The sequence below is a fragment of the Talpa europaea genome (genome assembly GCF_964194135.1).
Source record: "Talpa europaea genome assembly, chromosome: X".
In the NCBI taxonomy this organism is placed as follows: Eukaryota; Metazoa; Chordata; class Mammalia; order Eulipotyphla; family Talpidae; genus Talpa; species Talpa europaea.
In genome coordinates this window covers 61697085-61719982 of record NC_140081.1, presented here as the reverse complement: position 1 = coordinate 61719982, position 22898 = coordinate 61697085, and the positions used below count along the sequence as shown (strand labels likewise).

Here is a 22898-nt window from a genome sequence, read left to right as displayed (position 1 = left end):
ATGCCTGGAAATGTCCCCGGACTGGTAAACCTCACCCACCTCAGAGTCTTGTCCCTTATGGGAAACCTACCCCAGTTTCAGCTAACCAAGAAACTTTTCTCACGATTTCAGTCATGCCCTAGTTCAAGTTCACTCGCACACGTCCCTTTGCTCCCGGCGCTGGGCCAGCTCCTGATTACTCAGTAGGTAGTCATCAATGAATGTGAAGATTTCCTCAGGGGTGACAGGTTCCCTGTAGCGTTCCCGGTCAATTCCCTGCTTGTCAATCAACACCATGTTGAAGTAGGAACGAGTGAGGCGCTGAAATTGCCTAGAGAGAGGAGGCCAGAGATGCGTGAGGCCTTATCTGGGCTCCCTCCAGGCTCTAGTGTCTTTTCAAGGCTCTGCTGTTGGACTAGTTCCCACTCCCCCTGGGCCCTTGTCCCCATTTTCTCTACTCATCCTATTGTTTTTCTCTGCCAAAAGCCTTATTTTCCTGCCCCAAGCATGTAGCTCTGCCGACTTCTCCCTTCCTTACCCCAAATGGAGCAATTTGCTCTTTCTAGGCTGCACTTCCACTGTAGGCCCCCTAAGCGGAGCCAGCGCCTGTCACTCTGCAGGTCACAGAGAGTCACTCTGGGGAGCACCGGTAACATCTGCTGTGATATGACTAATGTCTTCCGGAGCTGGGCTGGGCATCGCTGCGCAATTACACGTGGCATCCCTGAGCTTGCTCCGTGTAGAGGGTTGGCTCTTCTAGCTATAGCTGCAAGGTACAGTCTCCTCTCTGAGTGTTTCCCAGTCTCTGCCTGGGGCAGAATCTTTCCCTCCCCACTGAATCTGAGCCCTAGAAGCAGTTACTGTTTCTAGAATAGGAGCAGCAGGGCCTTTATTGGCCGTTAGTATATGTGGAGGTATTGAAAGGTTGATACTGAATAGATAAGAAAAGTCAGCTGCTACCAACTGTCACCTATAGTCCTTTTTTTTTTTTTTTCCTACCAGGGGCAGATGTGTGCACGTCACATTTCGGCGTTTAAGATGACTTTTGCTCCACTGGGGACTGAGGGCAAAGAGACAAGTTCATGAGGCCACAGGGTCAGAGGGCTCTCTGAGTAATGTTTGAGTGTAATTGTGTCTCAGCCCTGGTTGTGCTTCAGTGTCACTTGACAGGCCTTAAAAAAACACATTCCTGAGGAGATTCTGGGTGGGGCCTGGTCATCTGAATTTTAAGCTCCGCCCCACTGGGTTCTGATGTCCCGCCCCTGTCTGCTCTTACCTAAGAGTTCAAACATAAGGAGTGCCCTGAGACAGTGTCTGCGGATTCCCCCACAACCTTCTGTTGCCAGCGTCCTGTCTGCCCCTTCCCTGCAGCCCCCACGCCTGAACCTGAGCTCCTCGATGATGTTGGCCGACAGCTGGTGCTCCCGGATGCGCCCCACCTCCTGAGGTGGCTGCCCCACAAGCTCGATGATGGTCACGTGCCGCAGGTCCAGTCCACAGGTGGATTGCTGAGAGGGGGAGAGAATGCTTGACGGCCTAGGCCCCCTCACTCACACCTAAGGCTCTTTAGCTGATGCCTCCTGGGACCACATGAGGCAGTGTGGCAAAGGAGGGGCTTCTCCCCCATCCACCACACCAGTGGGACCTACAGACTTTTACTCTGTCATTCCCAAAGCACTTGCCCTAACAGTATTTCTCTTAATCTGAGGAAGCATATGAAAACGGTTAATAGGTGGGGTAGAAAAGAGAAATGTCATTGCTCAATTTCAGCAGGAATATCATCTCTCATCGTTTAGTTTCGCATAGGTTTTAAACTGCACAGGTTCTGAAAGGATGGCTATTGTGATGTCATAAGAATGGGTATTGTTTATTGAACACATACCTAATGCTTTGCAGGAGTAATCAAATTTAATCCTCACAACAACCCTAACAAGGTAGGTGGTATTAATCTTACTCTGTAGGGTAAAAATCTTGCCCAAGTTTCCATGACAACAATAAGTTGCTGAGTCCTGAATCAAACTGAGGGCTGAAATTGCCTCCCAAGTATGTGTTGCTCCCCACTATGCAGCATGACCAGGTTCTTCTTTCAGTCTCTAGAACTTCTCTAGAATGGTGCCCAGTGGTCTTTTTATTAACCATTGTTGCTTTCCTCACACTGGGCCACCGGACACTCTAAACCCAGCCCTGGCTCTTTGCCCTGCCTTGTCCTGCAGGGGCGCCTTGTGCCAGAGACCCGGGGCCAGGTTACAGAAGTAGCCAGTAGCTTTGGGCTACTCTTCTAGTAGTGACCCTCACATTGTGTCTACTGGCCGGTTCCTATTCCTGTTCTTGCTTCCTGTTCAAGCTGAGTTACCACCTTTGTCTTTCTATTTTGGATCCCTGGAGGACCTAGGTCCTTTATGGTCTAGACACTCAGGGCCATCCTTTTATAAAACTGCTTCCGCCATGAGCTGTCCCAACAGCTCATGAGTATTGACCTGGCAACTTGTAAGAATCAACCTATCAACCTATAGAAACCCATAAATCATTTCTTCCCTTACCTGGGTATCCAGGCCCCTGCAGCTCATCTGAGCTGGTTCTGTTAGTCACATCGGCACACAGTTCTGTCCAAGAAACTAGTATTTTTTTTTTTTTTGCAAGTTGCAGTGGTCACACCTATTCTGTCCTCTCTCCCTTTTCCCCCACTGGTGCCTTTGGCTAGGCATCTTAAACTGTGCTAAAAATTGTCATGTGACCCCCTCATTTTACTTTGAAATATCACAATGCTTGTCCTTCTCTTCTGCTTCTGGGAGTGGTCAAGACGACGCCCTGGAGTCAGACTGCCTGAGTTCAATCCCAGCTTGGCCTCTTATGAGCTAGCAGTCTTGAGCTAGCAATCATTAACCCCTCTATGCCTCAGTTTCCTTACCTATAAAATGAGGGATAGTAACAGTCTCTACCTCAAAAGGATTGTTGTGAGAATTAAATGCTTATACACAAAGCACAGACTCACTTATCCGCTACTTGTGCAACACCTTTCGTCTAGGCGTTTGTTTTTGCTTTTATTCTTTGAAAGCGTAATTGACTCCCAACATTTCTATGTGATCGTAGCCATCTTACAGGTTTCTCCAGAGTGCTTGCCCCACACTCTTCCCATTCTTCACCAAGCCCACTGTGAGGGACATGCACCATTCCAGTGGCCTTGCTGCCTTTTCGATAAAAATCAAAACAGCTTTAAAAATGTGCTAAATTTGTCTACAGTGAAATTGATCAAATGCTATCCACGGAAAGTTTGAAAAGGGTTTGTGCTGCAGAGAGCAGTTCTTTGACTAGGGAAACTAAGGGGGTGTGAGGAATGGGGTTGGGACTGATCCCTGACTAGGCGCCTCACCTGGAGCATAGAGATCTGCATTTTATAGTAGCGGTTGGAAGGATCGGGGGCTGAGATGATGAGAAGTCTCCGTTTCTCATAGAACTGATCCAGAAGACCAGCAGCCGAGTTGACATTGACATTAATCTTCATAGCTAGAGCAAAAGCAGATGGCCAGTCAGAGGATTGCCTTCTCTTTCCTCTCAGTACAGGGAGCTTAAAACATCTTCAGGAGTTCTAGTTTGTCAGGTTGAGGCTCTTTGGTTGTTTCTCCCATTCCTTGGGGAGATCCGGAAAGATCACTTGCAGATCTTAAACCCTTCTTCCTGGAGTAGGGATATTCTAGAGGGAAACACTGGTCCTTAAAATCAACGCATCTCAGATTCTCATTCCCGTGTCACACTCATTGCTATTGGACCCTCGTGCCATATGCAACATGGCCACTCCCGCCAGCCCCTGGTTTAACTCACGAGTACAGGTGGGTGGTGATCCTGACCACTGGCGGCTGGACTGGCAGACCCGGGAGGGGGTCCCTTGGCGCTCATAACCGCCATCACAGTGGTATTCACAGGTGGCACCATAGTTGTCCCCAGCTGAGGTGCAGGTAAGGTAACCATGCTGTGGTGGTTTCAGAGTTGGGCAGCGTCTCACTGTCAGGGAGGAGTTCAAGTTAGGTGCTCTGGTGTCTCTCTTAAGACAAAAAAAACAAGGCTCAAAGGGTGCCCAGGCTGAGGTTTCTAAACCAGAAGGCCATGGGCGATCACAATGAATGGCTTCTCTGTTTCCAATGGCCAGGAGAGAGCCAGAATTTTCCTCTTAAGAAATTAAATCTGAAATGCAGATAAAGGTGTTCATAAAGGGTGGAAGCACAAGCAAGTTTCCGTATTGTCATGGAAACACTATCTGTTATATATACTTATATATCTTAACTGTAATATGTATGTATATTGCCGTTTTTGTTCTCAGACTTTGCAAATACCCTGCATAAATATGCCCACTTCATTAAATCACTTTAAGTAGCAAAAATGAATCAGAGGAGACTTAAATATCCATCAGCAGAGGTGTTATGATATTTTTTAGAAAGAGATTATTATACTGTTGTGAAAAATATTTCCAAGGATTTTCTAAAGAACCAGAGGAAAATACTTCGGTTATCACAAGAAATGAAAAATGGTGATCTAATATTGGATATATAGTATGATATCTCCTACATATTTTTTTTATAGAGGCATGTTTTATTTATTTGTTTGTTTGTTTGTTTGTTTCTTTGTTTATACATGCACTGGGTACAGTCAGAAGCGCGGGAGGGTGAGAGAATTCACCAGAGCCAGAGCGGGGAGCAGAGCAGGCAGAAGGATGGAAGTACACTGCTGAGGGGAGCAGCGGGCGGCAGGAGAGGTCTGCGCGCCATGCGGGACCCTCCTCCGGTGGCCGGGAAGCAGCTGGGGATCGAACCAGCACCGCAGAGGCCACGGGCAGCTTCGCAACCCAGCGCTCAACCGCTGCGCCACCGGGGAGGCCCTCTCCTACATATTTTTTGAAGTGTGTGTAGGAAAAAAATTGAAAGGAAAATCCTAAAAGATTAACAGCAATTGCCTCTGGACCAATGAGGTAACAGATCTTTTTCCCTTTGAAAATTTATTCCCCAAATGTTCATCAATGAGCATAAATTATTTTTATCATGAGTGACGCCAGACAATATGGAAGAGGGAGGAAGAATCAAACAGCTAAGGCCACCAATTTCAGTGGACGAGAAAGAATGAGAATGAAGACCGATCAGGCTCAGTAGTTTAAAGGTCAAGAAAAAGAAACAAACACAGAGAATCTTTGTTAATTTTATCCAGATTTGAGAGAATGAGAAGGCCTAGTTGGGGAGTCAGGGATTAGAAACGTGTATGCACATGTCCTGCAGGCTTCCTGAATGACCCTCTTTAGTGCACTTGTTTTTTCCCTCTCCCAATATAAATGAGGTGTCTGTTTCAGGCAACCCAGACAAGAGGGTTGTGGTGGGCATCTCGAAGGTCAGGAGACAGCAAGAATAATAAGCAATGTGGCAATGGAAGACTTCCCTCTGACCTTGTACTTTCACGATGAACTTGCAGCTGGCCCGGTTGTAGGCTTGGTCATAGGCAGTGTAACGAATCACATGTTCTCCTTCGGGAAATTGAGAGCCAGGCTCAGGGCCCCGAAGTGTCACTCTGCATGGGACAGGGTACAAGCGTCACTGAGGAAAGAAGCCCTTAGTATCGGGGTCTGGGGTCCATCATCACTGCCCTCAATTCAGGAAGGGCAGCCTGCGAGCCCTCAAGTAGCTGCTGGGAGGGGCATTGTTCTTCCAGCTCACCTGGTGATGGTACCATCAGCAGAATCTTTCACCAAGGGCGGGTCCCAGTATACTCGAGCCGTCAGTTTCTCGGGCTCTGCCATCTTCTCACGTGAGTGGGGGCATCGGATCTTGGGGGGATCTATGTCTGTCGAGGTCAGAAATCAAGTGCTAATTGATGAGCCCCCTGCCTTTCTTGGAGGGGACCCACAGAAGCACTACCACACCACTGGGGAGGTAAAAGATGAGCTCTCTGTTCAAGATGCTTAATGAAACTGGGGAAGGAGGCCTGAGGCCAGGGGAATAATCACTTTGCTGAGCACGTGCGTGGAGTGCCACCCTCACAGAGAGCAGGGATGCCTTCTGTGGGGAGAAATGCACATCCTTTGTGGACATAGTGACAGGGTGGCTTTTTGCAGCAGGATGACTGGTAGCAACCAGCATTTACCTACGCACGCAGGCTCGCCTCCACTCCATCGTCCATCGTCCATGCAGATGCGGCTGCGGTCACCTTCCAAGTGGTAGCCACTGGAACAACTGTAGTCACAGCGGGAGTCAAGAAGCACCCCATTTGTGCAAGTGTAGGTGCCACTAATGATGAGTGGCAGTGCGTGGCATCTCACCTCTAAGAGAGAACCAAATGGCAAGCTCAGTGGCCGGCAGGACTATTTGGAGGGGATGCCTGGGCATCTAGACCTGAGATAGCGCCCCAGCCTCACCTCTCACTGGCTCTGGTACTTGAGCAAGTTACCTTCTCTGTCTGAGTCGCAGTGCTTTCATCAGTAAAATGTGAATAATTCAGAAGATCTTTGTGCAGATTAAAGGAGAATACCTAAAAGCCTCTGGGGCCAGGTTTATGTAAACCATAGGACCTCAGCAGCTGTTACTTTTTGTCTCTTGTTTCTTAAATGTTAGATGCCCTTGAACAAATTGAAAGCTTCTTCTTGAGTATAGTTTTGGTGTTACCACAGCACTCCTCAGCTGAAGTGCAATTACTTATGAGGAAGGCTGGCCCTCCAGCCAGGTGAGAATACTAGTCAGGCCAGTGCCTGGAGGGCCAGCTTTGGTGCTACTTGATTCAAGAGGAATCCATGTGCTTTTAGATGCCACGTGTGCCACATGCAGGCACTGCTCTGATGAATTGATGGTGAGCTTGTGCCAAAATCTCATCTGAGATACTTGAGAGTAACAGGCAAACCATACATTTCTTTAGGTTGTCTAAGTTCTAACCCTGCCTATGTTCAGTTATGGGAGCTTTGAATAAAGCTATATAAACTATGTTTGTTTTGCTTCTTGGCCAACCCAGATTTGAAGATGACTACCTTCCCTGTTTTCTAGTATCCTTTATGCAAAGACCTATTAAAAAATGACCTCCTTGAGATGGTTTAACATCCGAAAATCATTCAACGTTATCCAACACATCAACAAAAAGAAATATAAAAACCATATGATAATATCAATAGATGCTGAGAAAGCTTTCGACAAAGTGCAACACCCATTCATGATAAAAGCCCTTGAAATTCTTGGGATACAAGGAACATACCTCAACATCATAAAGGCCATCTATGACAAGCCAACAGCCAGTATCATTCTCAATGGTGAAAAGCTGAAAGCAATTCCATTAAGATCTGGAACAAGACAAGGATGTCCACTCTCACCATTGCTTTTCAATATAATACTGGAAGTCCTAGCCAGGGCAATAAGACAAGAGAAAGACATCCAAGGAATCCAAATAGGAAAAGAAGAAGTCAAACTATCACTATTTGCAGACGATATGATATTATACATAGAGAACCCCAAAAACTCCACAGAAAAGCTAATTCAACTCATCAATCAGTTCAGTAAAGTGGCAGGATACAAAATCAACACGCAAAAGTCAGTAGCCTTCCTATACACAAACAATAAATCTGAAGAAGAAGAAATCAAAAAGACCATCCCTTTTGTTATTGAAACAAAAAAAATCAAATATTTGGGAATAAATCTAACAAAAGAGGTAAAGGACCTATACAAAGAAAACTATAAAACACTGTTAAAAGAAATAGAAGAAGACACAAAGAAATGGAGAGACATCCCCTGCTCATGGATTGGAAGAATAAACATTATTAAAATGGCCATCCTTCCAAAAGCAATATACAGATTCAATGCTATTCCAATCAAAATTTCAATGTCATTCTTCAAAGAAATAGAACAATTATTGATGAAATTCATATGGAATCACAAAAAACCCCGAATAGCCAAAGCTCTCCTGAAAAAAAAAGAAGGGAATGGAGGCATCAGACTCCCAGACTTCAAACTATACTACAAAGCCATAATCATCAAAACTGCATGGTATTGGAACAAGAACAGACATACAGACCAATGGAATCGAATAGAAAATCCAGAAATAAACCCACAGATTTATGGTCAACTAATCTTTGACAAAGGAGCAAAGAATATGCATTGGAGCAAAGAAAGTTTGTTCAATAAATGGTGCTGGGAAAACTGGGTCGCTACATGCAAAAGAATGAAGCTTGACCACCACCTCACACCATACACAAAAATCAACTCAAAATGGATTAAAGAACTAGACATAAGACCTGAAACCATAAAATATATAGAAGGAAATATAGGCGAAACACTACGTGATTTGCACATCAAAGACATCTTTACAGACACATCACCCAAAGCAGTGATAGTGAAGGCAAAGATAAACAGCTGGGACTACATCAAATTAAAGAGCTTTTGCACAGCAAAAGAGACAATAACAAAAACAAAGAGAAACCCCACCAACTGGGAGAACATTTTTGCACCCAACACTAATGATAAAGGACTGATCACAAAAATCTGCAAAGAGCTGATGAGACTCAACAACAACAAAGAAAATAATCCAGTCAAAAAATGGGCAGAAGAGCTTAAAAGAAACTTCTCTGAAGAGGAAATGCAAATGGCCAACAGGCATATGAAAAAATGTTCAACATCACTTGTCATCAGGGAAATGCAAATCAAAACTACCATGAGATACCATCTTACACCAGTGAGAATGGCACATATTAAAAAAACTAGCAACAACAAATGTTGGCGAGGGTGTGGAGAAAAAGGAACTCTTCTGCACTGTTGGTGGGAGTGCAAACTGGTCCAACCACTGTGGAAAGCTGTGTGGAGATTTCTGGACCTACTAAACATAGAGCTTCCATATGATCCAGCAATTCCACTCCTAGGTATTTACCCAAAGGACACAGAAACATCAATTCCAAAGAACACCTGCACCCCTATGTTTATAGCAGCACTGTTTACAATAGCTAAGCTTTGGAAACAACCCAAATGCCCAAAAATAGATGACTGGATCAAGAAGATGTGGTACATATATACCATGGAATATTACTCAGCATTCAAAAAAGATAAACACATGCAATTTGCAGCAACATGGATGGCGCTGGAAGGGATCATGCTCAGCGAAATAAGCCAAAAAGAAAAAGAAAAATACCGGATGGTCTCACTCATAGCAGGAATCTAGAAAACTTAAATAAGGGACCAGGAAAATGAATAACTATAAGATAGTGAAAATCAAAATCAACAAAAAACTATGAACCAGAGACACTTTTAGGGGGGCGGGAGGGGAGGGATTGGGGTCAGAATGGGGGGGCTGCAATTGTATGGGGAATATAACAATAAAATTTATTTAAAAAAAAAAAAAAAAAAAAAAAAATGACCTCCTTGAAATCAAGGCCAAGAAGAAGGTTTGTCTTTTCAGATGAATTTATTTTCTTAGTATTAAGTGACAGTGAAAATAATAGATCCAAAGTGCTCACACTTTTGTCTTTTATGACAAAGGACAAAGCCAGATTCGGTGCTCAAATGCAACTAATTCTAGGCACCTGGAAATAAGGACATCTCCATTCTTTCAACAGGTTTCATGTTCATTTTACATTTATAGACATATTATTTTAATTTTGTAAGGGCAGTTCAAATACACTTTAGGAACGGTGGGATCTAAGTGTCCAATGAATTACGGTCACCTGAGGGATGCGGTGACTTCCTTCTCTCTGGCTATCGAGCCTCTCTTCTCCTCCACCCTGTCTTCTCTGACCATCCCCTCTTTGAATGTTCACCCCTCTGATCCAGTTACACTATATTCATGTGCACATGTTTGTGTCTCTCCCCCATTAGTCTATAAGCAACCTGGGGATATTTGAGGAAGTTAGGAAAGTCTTGAAGTGACCCATACAGGGCTTTCCTACAAATGGCATTCAGGAATGGCCAAATGGACAGAAAAGCTCAGATACTAGAAGGGATGGGGCATAGAACTTGAACTCAATGTAGGGATTGGGGAGCTGAGAAGGACATTACTTGGAATGTGTCAATATTAGCATCCCATATTCTAGCCTTAGGGATTCTTCTTGACTTTCAGAAGAATATGAAGAAAGGAGACATCTCATAGTGTCATCACCAAGGCCTTCCAAGGCCTTAGGTTAGGAAGCACAGCAATTCACCACAAGCGGGGAAGAGGCTGAGACCACATATGCTCAAGAGCTCCAGAGGAAGGCCCAGGCCTAAGACATAGCCTATGTACACCTGGACCCCTGAACCAGAAGGACTGGTTTTAACTTCCATGTCCATGCTGTTTGGGTAATAACCACGATGAGAGGAAAAATGAGCTAGCTGTTAGGAAGGAGAAAGGCCCTTTGGGGAGTCTGTGGAAAGTTCTCGATTTGTACTTGACAGAGGATATAGTAACACCTCCAGGTATATACCCTGGTGGCCGGCCAGTTGGCTGGCTTCTCTTGGACTCACACCTCAGTGTATGTGTGCACACGCACCACTTACGTCTGCAGTAGGAAGTTCCAGACCAACGGCGGTTTGGCAGACACTGCACCGACCTCCGTCCAATTAGTCGAAAGCCCCGGTCACAGGAGAGCTCACAGCGAGTGCCCAGGCTGCTATGATAATTCCCTCCCCTCGGTGAATAGCATGTGGCTTCTCCATCCTGGATATTTAGCGTATAACACCATCGGGGAACTGTAGCAACAGAAAAAAAGGAAATAGAGTAATCAAGATAGAAACAGTAATCAAGACAGTGTGGTATTCGTGAAAAGGCACATAGATCAGTGGGACAGATCAGAAGATCCAGAAATGGACCCACACACATATGCTGAGATTTTTGGCAAAGGTTCCCCCCCCCAAAAAAAAGAACAAAAGAAAGGAAAAGAAAAACAACGTCAACCTAAGCCCAATCTTGCAGAACAATTAAAATGGATCATGGACCTAAGTGTAAAAAGTAAAATGATAGAACTTGTAGAGAAAAAAAAAACACCTAGGGGAAAAAAATCTAGGCTCCAGAGTTAGGCAAACAGGTCTTAGACACGCCATCAAAAACACAATTCATAAAAGAAAAAAATTAATAAATTGAACCTTGGCAAAATGAAAATCATTTGCTCTGTGAAAAGTACTGCTAATAAATGAAAGACAAACCATAGATGGGGAGAAAATACTTACAAACCACATATATGACAAAGGACTAGTATCTGGAATACATAACGAACTCACAAACTCAGCAATAAAAAGGCAAACAATTCAGTTAAAACATGGGCAAAAGACATGAATAGACATGTCACTGAACAGGCTATACTGGTGAAAAGTAAGCATGTGAAAAGATGGTCAGCCTCACTAGAGAAATGCAAATTAAAACTACAAGAACATGCCATTATACACCCATTAGGAGGAGCAAATTTAAAAACAAACTGGCAATACTTAGTATTGGGAAGGAGGAGTAACTAGAACTCTCATACATTGCTGGGCGAAAAACAAAATGATAGTCACTTTGGAAAATCCTTTTGCCTTATTTATTTATTTACTTACTTACTTACTTACATAAGCATTGGGTACAGTCAGAAGCGCGGGAGGGCGAGAGAATTCACCAGAGCCAGAGCGGGGAGCAGAGCAGGCAGAAGGACCGAAGTACACTGCTGAGGGGAGCAGCGGGCGGCAGGAGAGGTCTGCGCGCCATGTGGGACCCTCCTCCGGTGGCCGGGGAGCAGCTGGGGATCGAACCGGCACTGCAGAGGCTGCGGGCAGCTTTGCAACCCAGCGCTCAACCGCTGCGCCACCGGGGAGGCCCGCTTTTGCCATTTCTTATAAAGTAAATACACACTGCCACTTTGTAGTCTCGCTTTAGCTATTTACCCAAATGAAACGAAAACCCGTGTTCACACATAATCCTGTACACACATGGTTAAAGTGTCTCTTCATAATTGCCAAAAATTGTAAGCTGCTCAATATCCTTCTATGGGTGCCTGGGTAAACTGGTTTATCCACACAAAAGATGAAGTGCTAATGCATGCACCAACGTGGATGAATCCCCAATACAGATTGTGAAGTGAAAGAAACTGGACACTAAAGGCTGCATGCTGTGCGATTCCATTTGCACGCATTCTGGAGAAGGCAAAAAGATAGGGATAGGTCAGTGTTTGGCAGGGATCAGGAGTAGAGGTGGAGAAGACCTCAAAGGGGCAGCCCTGGGCAAGTTTTTGAGGTGATGGGACTGTTTGGGATTATGGTGGTGGTTACTGGACTTTGAGTTTGTCAAAACCCATAGAACTTGACACCAAAAAAAAAAAAAAGTGAATTTTGTGGCATATAAATTTAAAACAATATAAAAAACAACACAAAATGTAAAATTGGGAGAGGAAGGGAATGGGAATGCAACATCAAAGAAGGCTGCTTAGGAATGAAAGTCCAATCCCCGTTGATTGCTGAGCACAAATGGTTATAGGGCTGTTAAATCATAAAGGTGTCATAAACATGCCTTGTTGGCTATATGAAATAAATCACTCTCAGCTTGTTCAGATTTTTAAGTACACGTATGAGCAGGTAGAGGGCCACCTGCTAAGGCCTACACAAGATGACACAGATCTGTTAGCCTGCAGTTGGGAAGGCGAGAGTCCCACGTGAGTTAATTCAGTTCCCAAATCTGAGGAGACATAAAAAGAGGGGCTTTGATAAAGAGCATAGCAGGAACTAAAGGAACAAAAAAAGGGTAGAGTCTCAGCTTGAGGGCAGCTGGAAACAGAGGCCAGTTGACAGTGAAAAAGTATCCTTCAAGCACCAAACACTTGTGGCTTCCAGTATCGTTGAGCCCGTACCTGTGATGCACAGCTGCCATCTGGAAACGCCACCTCCAAATAACAGAATATCTTTTAAGCTCTGCAGTTGCAGAGCTGGTGATGGTATGGTAACGACACACATCACAAGGACTTGACGTGGGAGGCTGAGATCTCAGTAATCATTCCCGTCAGATTGTCCTTCTATACATCAGATTGGAATGGACAGGACAAACCCGTATGATAAAGGGAAATATAAAGCACAGGATAAAAGCCAAGACAGAAGAGAAGGTCTCGCTATTGTAAGTAAGTTCAAATGTGCTGTTCTGGCAGACTCCTGGCAGAAAACATGTTGGAAGGGTAGAAAAGAGCAAAAGCACTTTCCCAATTTTCTCCCTCCCCTCAATTTTATTGAGATATATTGAATAAAATTGTATATAGTGAAGTTGTACCACCTAATGTTAAATATAAGTATACATTGTGAAATGATTACCACACACAATCCAGTTCATTAACCTACCTCACATAGCCACTTTGTCTTTTAAGTGAGAGCACTTAAGATGTACTCGCTAGCAAACCGCAAGCATGCAGCGTAGTGTTAGGCACTATAGTCACCATGCTTAGATCTCCAGAAGGAAGGAGGCTGCCTCCAGGAGCTATTAAGCCAATGACAATGACAGCACAGATAGCATAGAGTTCTAGACTATTTAACCACAGGCTTCCGAGCAGTTAGAAAGGGAAGTGGGAACCCCTGATTGCCCTCACCATCAAGTCATTCCAGACCTTATTTCCTTTTTTTGGTACATCGAGCCAACTGGGAAAGCAGGGGAAATAGTATGTGATATGGGAGTGAAGGAGATACAGGACAATACCTTTCGTGCAGATGAGATGAAGCAATACAGGTGAGGTCGCAGCATAGTTATGGAGATCCATAACTGACTCAACAACTGTACCCAAAGAGCGCTGCAGGGAAACTGAAACTAAGAACGTGGTAAAATATTGTACTGCCTGGAGCAAATGTCTCAGGAAACGTGTTAGTCATTAATGAGTAGCTACTGAGTGCCAAGCACCAAGCTAGGTATTTGCATCTTCATACCCATCACCTCCAATAGTTTGCCAACATCCCTGTGATAGGTAGGCGTTGTGGCTACTTCCCTATTTTACTTCTCTGTTTTGCAGAAGAGGAAGTAACTTGCCCAGGGTCCCTCAACAAGTAAGGGGGGCAGTGGGATTTGAACGCAACCTTTGTCCGACTCTAACCCTGGTGTTTGTTCTAACCACAGTATCTGCTGCTGCAGCATGTTGGGCTGCTATGTTTTTGAATAGAGAATATAGCCACGTGGTTTGAAATTCAAATGTATAAAAAGCCACCAATGCTTTTATTTTTATAAACTTAATGATGTGTTCTAGAAAGCTTTCTATATTACTCCATGCAAACCTGCAGTTTATTCAAATGAAATAATATTTATAAAACACACAGCACTGTGACTGGCACATAATGGGTGTTTGTCCAGGGTCAAAGAACTGGAAGGTGGGGGAGCTGGGACTTGAATTCAGATCCATGGTCTCTGCTCTGTGCAGCTGTTCACCTATCTCTACTTAGGGGTGGTAAAGAACATGACCTGCTGACCCAGGGTTGAAAGGGCCTGCTTTGTGATTGCTTCAAGATAACTCAGGCAGAGTTACCTCAGTGCCCAGGGCTGGCGCCATCTGTGGGGCCTGCAGGCATGTCTCAGAAGGGCTTCTGACTCCAAGCTAGGAGTTAGGATAATGGAATGAAAGAAACTTTGAAATTAATTGAAATTGGCACTAAATTACACAGGTAGTTTGCTTTCAAATAATGATCAGGTTTTTTACTAATGAGCTCTCTTCTCTTAAACCTTTTTTTTTTTTTAAATAACAAGTTTTGATGAGACATGAGTGTGGTTTTGGAGTCAGATAGACCTGGGTTTGAGATTTTGGCTCTGCCTCCTCTGAGTTTTGGGACTTGGATCTTTCAAATACGGATAATGAACCTGTTTCATAAGGCTGCTTTAAGAATCAAATGAAATTGAATATGTAAACTATCTAACCCTGGGGGTTATATTCCCTAAATGGATATCTGGGTTTGAGCCACCAGCTCAACCTTCCTTGAACAACAAACTGCTGTCATCTCTGAATGTTAGAAAGCCTCTTAAGCACGACAGCTCTCCCTCGACTTTCTATGGGGTTAAGTCCTGATATGCCCCTAGGGGTAAAAACCCACCCTAAGTTGAAAATCAAAGATCCTCTCACCTCCCACACCTCTGGCCTGTATGCATAAATAAATAAATCTTAAAAAAAAAAGAAAAAATCATAAGTCAAAAATGCTGAGTGGGAGCTGTGTTTGCCAGTGTTTGCTTGAGTATGGTACTTCAGTTTCCACTGAATACCACCATAAAGTCAAACAGTCTTTAGTTGAATCATCTTAAGTCAGGATCATCTGGATAGCTGCAGAGCTGCTGATTCTGAGATCAAAAAGACCTTTCAAGAGAGGCTGGGAGCTCAAATTGCACTTTTCTCAGCCACCCCGTCCCCACTCCCACTAGTCTCTGATAACCTCACTTGATTGGGATTATTTGTTTGTTAAGGTTGTATCTTGGTTTGTTATTATTATTATTATTGAGATAACATTAGTTTACAACAATGTATAGGTTTCAGGTATCAGCAACTGTACATTTCACACCACGCCCACCACCAAATGTCTGATCACCATCTCCCACCAACCCACCAGCTGCCTCTGCCATCTCTCCTCCCTCCTTCCCCTCTGGGGGGAACCACCATTCTCTTGTCAGGGTTTGTTTTTGTTTATCTTGTTTTTTCTTTTGTATTCCACAAATGAATGAAATCATCTGGTATTTGTCTTTCTCCTGACTTATTTCACTTAGCACACTCCCCTCCATATCCATCCATGTTGTCACAAATGGCAAGATTTCATCATATTTTATGGCTGTCACTTGATTAGTTTTATGTAGAGGAAACATCCCAAAGAGAGCCGTGAGACACTTGACCCCAAGACCAAAGGCCACCATGTGACTTATATTTGTCTAAGGGCTTTAGCTTTAAAAATAACCAGCGGGGGAGGTTGATATTAATCATAGGGTTGCCAGACCCCTTGAAAGTACCTTCAGCCTCTGTTGCTCTTTCCTATCCACTTCTCCCATTTACAGTCTCCAAAATGTGACTTCTGCTCCCAGGATGCTAACCAGCTAGTAAACATTTCTTGGGCATATACTTTTTACTTACTTCTGTAAGTAAAAATGTCATACATGGTTCCTTGTATTTTGTTGAGAGTAATGGAAAGAAACCAAAGTGACAGTACAGAATGAATGGCAAATGAGTGGTCCAGACAGTAAGCTTCTATTCCAGAAGAGGTACATAGTAGGTAATCAATAATAAATATTGAATGACTAGATGGATGAGGGAAAGCTCAATGTGGGCTAAAGCAGTTAGGGAACAGAGACTTCTATTAATTTGGCTGAACCATAAATTTCATGTGGGGAGAAGAGCTCATAGTTGCCAGACTGGACAGCTACACTAAACCCAGACTCTGTTAAAAATGGTCATGGTAGGCCACTAGTTCGGGCTACTCTGTTAGGGAGGAACATGAGTCAGAGAATCCAGCTGGGGGTAAGTGCCATTATCCATGGGAAAAGGGGCTATTAAGGAGCTGTTGAACAATTTTTAAGAGAATGATGGTACTATTTTCAGTAGCGGAAAGGGAAGCTAGTAGGGCCCTCCTCAGGGGAGAGAAAAGAATTTAGTGGTAGACATTTTCAAATGGAAGTATCCAGCAGCTGCTACAGATGGAGGAGAGAGGTCAGGGTTACTCCAAGTTCAGATTAACATCTCATTCTCTCTTGGCTTCCGCTATGACAAGAACAATGAAATGTCATGGAGGCCAAGGAAGGGTGGTTAAAAAAAGAGAGAGATGTGCTTGCTGAGTGGCTGAGGAGGCTGTAGCTCAAGAAAGTGACAAATGATTTGCCTTGGGAGAAGATCGTAATCTTCGAGAGATGTCGTTTGAGCATGGGGATTTTTGGGTGGGTAAGAAACAGGCTGGAGGGTGTTTACAAGCCAGTGGGTGCTGAGTTGGAGAGGGAGTGGGTGTGGGCCATTGGTCAGGGAGACAAAGATGAGCAGAAGGTAGCTAAAAGGCACATAGAGGAAGTCAAAACTCCGGTCATTTCTCTATTGAAACTTTTCTCAAAGGTCACCATTTACCTTCTTCCTGCCAAATAAAATGTTTGTTCTACTGTCAATTTGTCACTTTGCAATATTTGCACTATTTGATGTCTTATCCCTCCCCCTTCTTAAAGCTCTTTTCTCAGGTGCTTTCTGTAATATGATAGATACTACCCTGGCCTCCTACATGGCCAACCATTATTTATTTTTCCCCGTTGGCTCACCTTCTCCTGCTCACAAATGTGGATGTCTTCTAAAGCTTTGACCTTGGTCCTCTGCTCCCTCAGACAGGTCATTCATCTAAGCTGATGACTCACAAAGCTCCATCTTCCCACTGCCTAGAGGGCATCTTTACCAAAGCAATTTTCTTTTCCAACCTTGCCTTTCTGACAGGGGTCTTACAATTCCCCCAGGTATTCAGACTGGATGTTTTCAGATACCTGTTTTTTTTCTTAGGTTCTTGGTACAGCAAATCTCTTGCTATATCTATCTTTGAAACATCTCAGGGGTTCTTACTTACTCTCCATTTCTTTGCCACTACCCTCAGTCACCTCTAGCCAACATTGAACTGATCCCTGGAATGTTTCCCTGGCTCAGGCTTTACCTGTCTAGAGCCCATACTCTAGAGCTTTCTATACACATAACGAGGCTAATATTCTGCAGTTACCACTTACCGTGTCACTCCCCTCTTTAGAGCTCTTAGCAAAACAGCTAAATTCTCCTGTGTGGCTTGCCAAGTATGTAAACAAAGAATCTTAGAACGGGAAAGGCCATTACATATTACCTGGTCTAATTTTCTTTTTAGTGCAGGAATGGCTCTTCACTCTTCTCAGTCTTCCTTAGAAGGGTTCCTAGATCATGGAGACTTTCCTAATTTAGTCTCACTCTTTATATTCAACTTTTTTTTTCTACTACATCCTCCACATTCTATCTCCTCCAGTCAGATTGGCTTCCTCCTATAACAGGTTGGTTCTCACCTCCATGCCCGTGGCCATCTGTTTTTGCTGAGCATCCTCCTCTTGCCCTTCCAGCTCTCAAAATCCACCCATCATTCAAGACCTACCTCAATATCATCTTTCATGACCCCTTCCCTGACCTCTTTTTCTTCACTCCTATTGCATTTACTGCTACCACATAGTTTCACGCATCCTTTCCTTACATCTGCTAATTCTATTACCTTCTTACCTCCCCTGGCACCTGCAGAATGTAAGCTCTTTGAGGGGACAAAACCCTAACTTAAATTTTGTTTCACCCACAAGCTCATCTTGCACAGAATTACACATACGGTTGGCACTCAGTCAATACTTAATGGTTAATAATAGGTGGGCAACCTTAGTGCTACACAGGTGAGGTCTCAGAGCAAGTCAGGAAGCAAGTTCATGATTAGAAATCACAGTCCCTGATTCCCTGAGCACCAGTTTTGGTACATATGAGCTAAGCTGGATGAGGATGCTTTAGGGGATGCCTAGGCCTTAGGCCAGAACAGACTCTTCCTGAGTCTGCAAAGCAGTGTGGATTACCTCTGTAGTCTAGGGCAGGGGCCCTGGGGACCTCTTCAACATATACTTCATTGTAGCTTTCATCTGGATAGTAGCCTGAACCTGGAATGAAGAAGACAATATCAAGATGATACACTGATTTCTCACTCAAGTCCTTTCCAACCTTCCCCCTATCCAACTTGGTCCCTTCCTGAGGACATGGGTAGGGACCTAAGGGGAAAATTCTGCCTTGTAAAGCAGAATTATTGTGGGCAAAGCTCACACTTCAGGTACATGGAGCTCATGGTTGAGGTGGGGTGGGAGCTCCCTGGTAGCGCTAGAAGCGTCCACTGAAAAGGCAAAAAAAAAAAAAAAAAATCAAACTTCTTGACCTTTCATCAGTGCAGTCAATCTGGACTTTCCATGACCTATTTCCTTGGTGAGTCACTGGTCACCAAGTTCTGAGGATGGACAATTTTCCCAGTTAGGAGGACAAAACAGAGCCTGAGTAGGTGTCTTCCCACCGGTGACAGGCCTGTGCACAGTCCTCAGAGGGAAATAATTCAGCTCCCACTTGCCCACAGAGCATCAGCCTTCTGCCACCTGATTGCCATCGCTGGGGTAGCATGCGAAGGCAAAGGAGGATGCAAAAGGTAAGGGGGAATGAGAATAGTTTTCATGTCCTGAGCAGCTTGCCCTGGTTTGGAGAACAAAGAGGAAAAGTGCTTTGGAGAAATTTCCGGTTCCTCTAATCAGGAGCCTTAGCGGGAAGCTGCTAAACAAGCTGCCCCCATCCCGATAAGTGGCCCAGTCCCTGGTGGAGGCAGGTCTGTGGCTGTCTGGGAAACTGAACAATGTGTTTCAGCAGACGGCAGGAAATCAGTTGTGAAACAAACTAATTGGAATACAACTTGGCCCTTTCCGGAGTGGAGGTTTTAGAAGCCCTCCTTCCTGCCTCCCGGAGCCCCGTCGCAGGCACGGGAATAGAGGGGCCAGCGCTGCTGTGATCAGAAGACCAGTCTCCATTTCCAGGACCCGGTGTGCTTCCCTGACAAGGCTGGGTTTAGTGCGGGAGCCCTTTGGGCTGTGTAAACACGAGGACCACAAGCTAGCCTGCCTCTCCTCTGGGAGGGAGGCGCAGGGCCCCCTGCAGTAAAGGGTGGAACACAGCCCTGGATGATGAAGTTTCTCCATTCCCCACAGGCCCAGACTGCGGGTTAGGAGGTGGGAAACCAGTGCAGCTTGATGAAGGAGGGAATGAATCAAATTGAAAGTTTGCGTTATGAAATCATGTCCTCATTGGTTACCCGCATTCCAGAGGAAAGACTTCATTTTTTTTCTTTCCTTTTTAATTGTTTTTTTTTTTTTTCTCTTTTCCCATTTCAGTTCTTCTGGCTTCCCTTTATTTCTCCTAAGGCCTCATCTCCCTTTCTCTGCCTGTTACCACATGGGAGGTTTCTTTGTGGGGCATGGAATTCTTGTCAGCTGTTTTAGTTTAGTATCGGCCTCAAAGCCTTACAGCTCCTGTAAACAGGAGACCAGATGTGTGTGATTCCCTAAAGGATTTGGTCCCCACACTCTGACTGAAGAGCTGGCTTGTGAAGAAATTTCCAGCAGGGAGCAAGCTTCTGTTTCCCAGAGGAGCACACAGGAGTGCCAGAGGCCTGTGGCTGGATGACAGCAACAACAGCAAGGACTGCTAGCAGCACTCAGCATGGGCTGTGTTCAACCCGCTACATATTTACCTCGGGACCTTACCCTAACCTCTCAGTGAAGATAGGTGCCCTTGTTGCTCTCTAACCTACAGACCGGGAAACAGGCCCAGAGGAGTGAGAGTAGTCCAGGTTCTCCTGGCTAGTAAGGAGCAGAGTGGGCATTCTAGCCCAGGGCTGTTTGACCACCCTCAGTACCAAAGTCAGTCAGTCCACTACAGATGGAGGTAGGAGAGAACTTTGTACAATGTCCAGCAGATAAAAATCCAAAATCTTTCTTGAATTCCAACTTCCCTACTGGGGTGTGTGGGTGTGGGGGTGTGTGCGCGCGCATGCACGTGTTCCAAGTCCACCGATCATTTTACATCATTCTAGAATTAGATGGGATGTGGGAAAGCTGAGGGGAAAACTCAATTCCATAATTACAGTTGCCACCAGGGTGCGGAGGTAGGTGGACTGGAGCCAAGTTTGTCTTGCGAAGGGAGTGGGTTTGGTCACTTTAAACCGTTCCGTTTTCCCCCTTTGCCTGGCTTTGGGTATTTTTTGCAAATACTAGGATACTGAGATGAGGGTTAGGATGACATTAGAGGGGCACCTTCCTGACATTGTTCTGTTGGCATGCCCTGGGGGGAGGGGAGAGGGCAGCCCCTTAGGTCCTTTAGACCGAGCAGCAGTTACTCTGTGGTCTGTTACTGCGCTCCTCCAACTTCCATAGCACAGCCAGACGCTCTAGCCCCTGCCCTTCACAGAGCTGTGGTTGGAAATGTAACTAATAGCTGACGGCTATTTTCAGATCCACACTCATGCTTGGCTTATGATGACAAATACAATCTGACTTCCAGAACTGTACAGAAATGTTAATATACACTTTTAAACCCACTCTGCACTTTACTTATATTCTTAACCCTCCCGAACCCCTGCTGGTTTTCCTAATTAGCCCGGAATTCACAGTTGGTTGCTCTCTTTGTGCCATTCCCATTTGAAGGTAAGGCTAGAACTGCTAGCGAGGGTGCAGAATGCATAGAGTGGTCACTACATATTTGTTGGATGACTGACTGAATGAATGAATGAGCAAATGGAGAGAGTTTAGACAGCTGAGCTAGCAATGTAGGGAAGGATTAATGGAAAATTTCCAAATACCATCCTATAGCCTCCTAAGGCTATCAGGGGACATAATGAGTGGGTCTGCAGGGTTACCAGAGACCTCACTAGCCTGCACTGCTCAGGAGTGGTGACCTTGGAAAGTCTTACAGAAGTGGCAGGTTCCACCTTTGCAAACAGCCCTTCGAGAGCCTCAGATGAATACAAATGTAAAAAGAAACAAAACGTTCCCTGTCCTCAAGACACCAACACCTCAGACTCCTGTCCTGGGAAAGGTAAAGGCCTATGCACCCCATGAGATTTTATATAGGTGTTCAAAATCTGGCTTTGAGCCATCTAATCAACCCACACCTTAGTTCTGTGGGCTTTGGCTGGATTTTGGTCTTATGTCCTTGAACTGAAGCTAGGAGGAGGCTGAGGAGGAAAGGGACACATATTATCTTCTGGAGACTTCGGGCTCCTTGAACCCCAGTTTGTACTCTCCCAAGGGTTTAACTTGAATTTCTTCATCTCAATGTCAGTCCTTGTGCTTCACCCCTATAAAGCCAACTTAAGCTGGAGAGGGGATGAAGTTTGCATATTTGTTTGAAAGCTTGATGCAGCTGTTCCAGACAAACAGAGCTGCTGCCAAAGGCCTCAACCAGGAGCTAAGGGCATGTGGAAAATTTTAGCTGCAATGACTGTGGCTGTGATGGAAGTAGTTTGTTATTTACTCATCTTTGGACATTTTCCTAACTTCATTGGTTAGGTCTGTCTCCTTTCCCTACTCACCCTCCGACTCCCCCGCCCCATGAGGGCAGACACTGCAGGCCACAGAATATTCTTAGCAATTGGAATGCCAGCTGGACCCCATCAAAAACCTCTGTCTGCCACCTCATTATCCTCCCCCTCCCCTTTTCCCTCTCCTCACTGAATCTGTTCTCTTCAGTTCCCTGTGTCTTCAGGGGCAAAGAAAGAAACATTCAGGAATTCAGCAATCTCCATCCCTTCTGAAGTAAGGAATGAGCAAGAAGAAACTGGGGAATTCCTGTTTAAGAGAATGTGACTTGTATGTCTTGTGTTGCCATTAATAATTTTTGACAGAAGGGGGCTATAAATATCTCACCCTGTAGATAAATTCTGAGGTGGGAGAGAGAGAGAAGGAAGGGCAAACTTTGATGGATTCTTGTTTTCCGTGAAAAGATTTTCTTTCCTTATATTTTCCAAGTGACATATGTGGCCCAAGTCCTATTTTTGTGGTCTTGACAAAGGAATTAAGATTTAACTCATAAAGGAATTAATACTGGAAAATGATTTACGAGAAGCTAAGTCTAGAAGCAGGTGAGACAATGGTCTCAAAGTCTATGGTGTCCGATCTTGTCATTTTTATGTTGGTGTAGCCCACATTTAGCTATCTGATAGTTTATCTTAAAAGACTCTCTTGATAGCCAGTTGCAATGTTAAACTATCTTTAATATTAAGAAAAGTTTTCTCTGTATCTAATTAAGTGCCTCATATTGCAATCTAACTCTTTCATCCTCAAAGCTCGGTCTTGGCTCTGCCCTCCCTGGAAACAATGGGCAAAAGCTCCTGGGACTTACCTGCATACCATGTTGGTGTCACTGCTGGCATGAGGAAGAGCAGCAGGGAGAGAGCTACTCTTTGAATTAGTTGACTTGCCATCCTCGAAAGGCAGGG

The 22898-nt window shown here is 44.6% G+C and overlaps 1 protein-coding gene across 1 annotated transcript; it reads right to left on the bottom strand.

The window, feature by feature from the left end:
* Window positions 1–22898, bottom strand: SRPX2 (sushi repeat containing protein X-linked 2). The gene is made up of 10 exons (XM_084258711.1): window positions 22802–22898; window positions 18451–18531; window positions 10455–10646; window positions 6100–6276; window positions 5673–5799; window positions 5405–5526; window positions 3799–3978; window positions 3350–3483; window positions 1366–1487; window positions 1–310 (listed from the first exon to the last, which is right to left on the bottom strand). Exons 1-10 carry the CDS (start codon window positions 22881–22883, stop codon window positions 130–132), a joined length of 1398 nt encoding a protein of 465 aa, XP_084114837.1. The 5' UTR covers window positions 22884–22898; the 3' UTR covers window positions 1–129.

What these genes read in the sequence shown, in the direction of transcription:
- SRPX2 (XM_084258711.1), bottom strand. Translation starts at nt 22,883, where the DNA reads ATGGCAAGTCAACTAATTCAAAGAGTAGCTCTCTCCCTGCTGCTCTTC. An exon ending in TGGAACTTCCTACTGCAGAC is followed by an intron (nt 6,277 to 10,454) that starts GTAAGTGGTGCG and finishes GTTCTCTCTTAG; the next exon opens with AGGTGAGATGCCACGCACTG. An exon ending in GTTCATCGTGAAAGTACAAG is followed by an intron (nt 3,979 to 5,404) that starts GTCAGAGGGAAG and finishes CCTCCCTGACAG; the next exon opens with TGAGACGCTGCCCAACTCTG.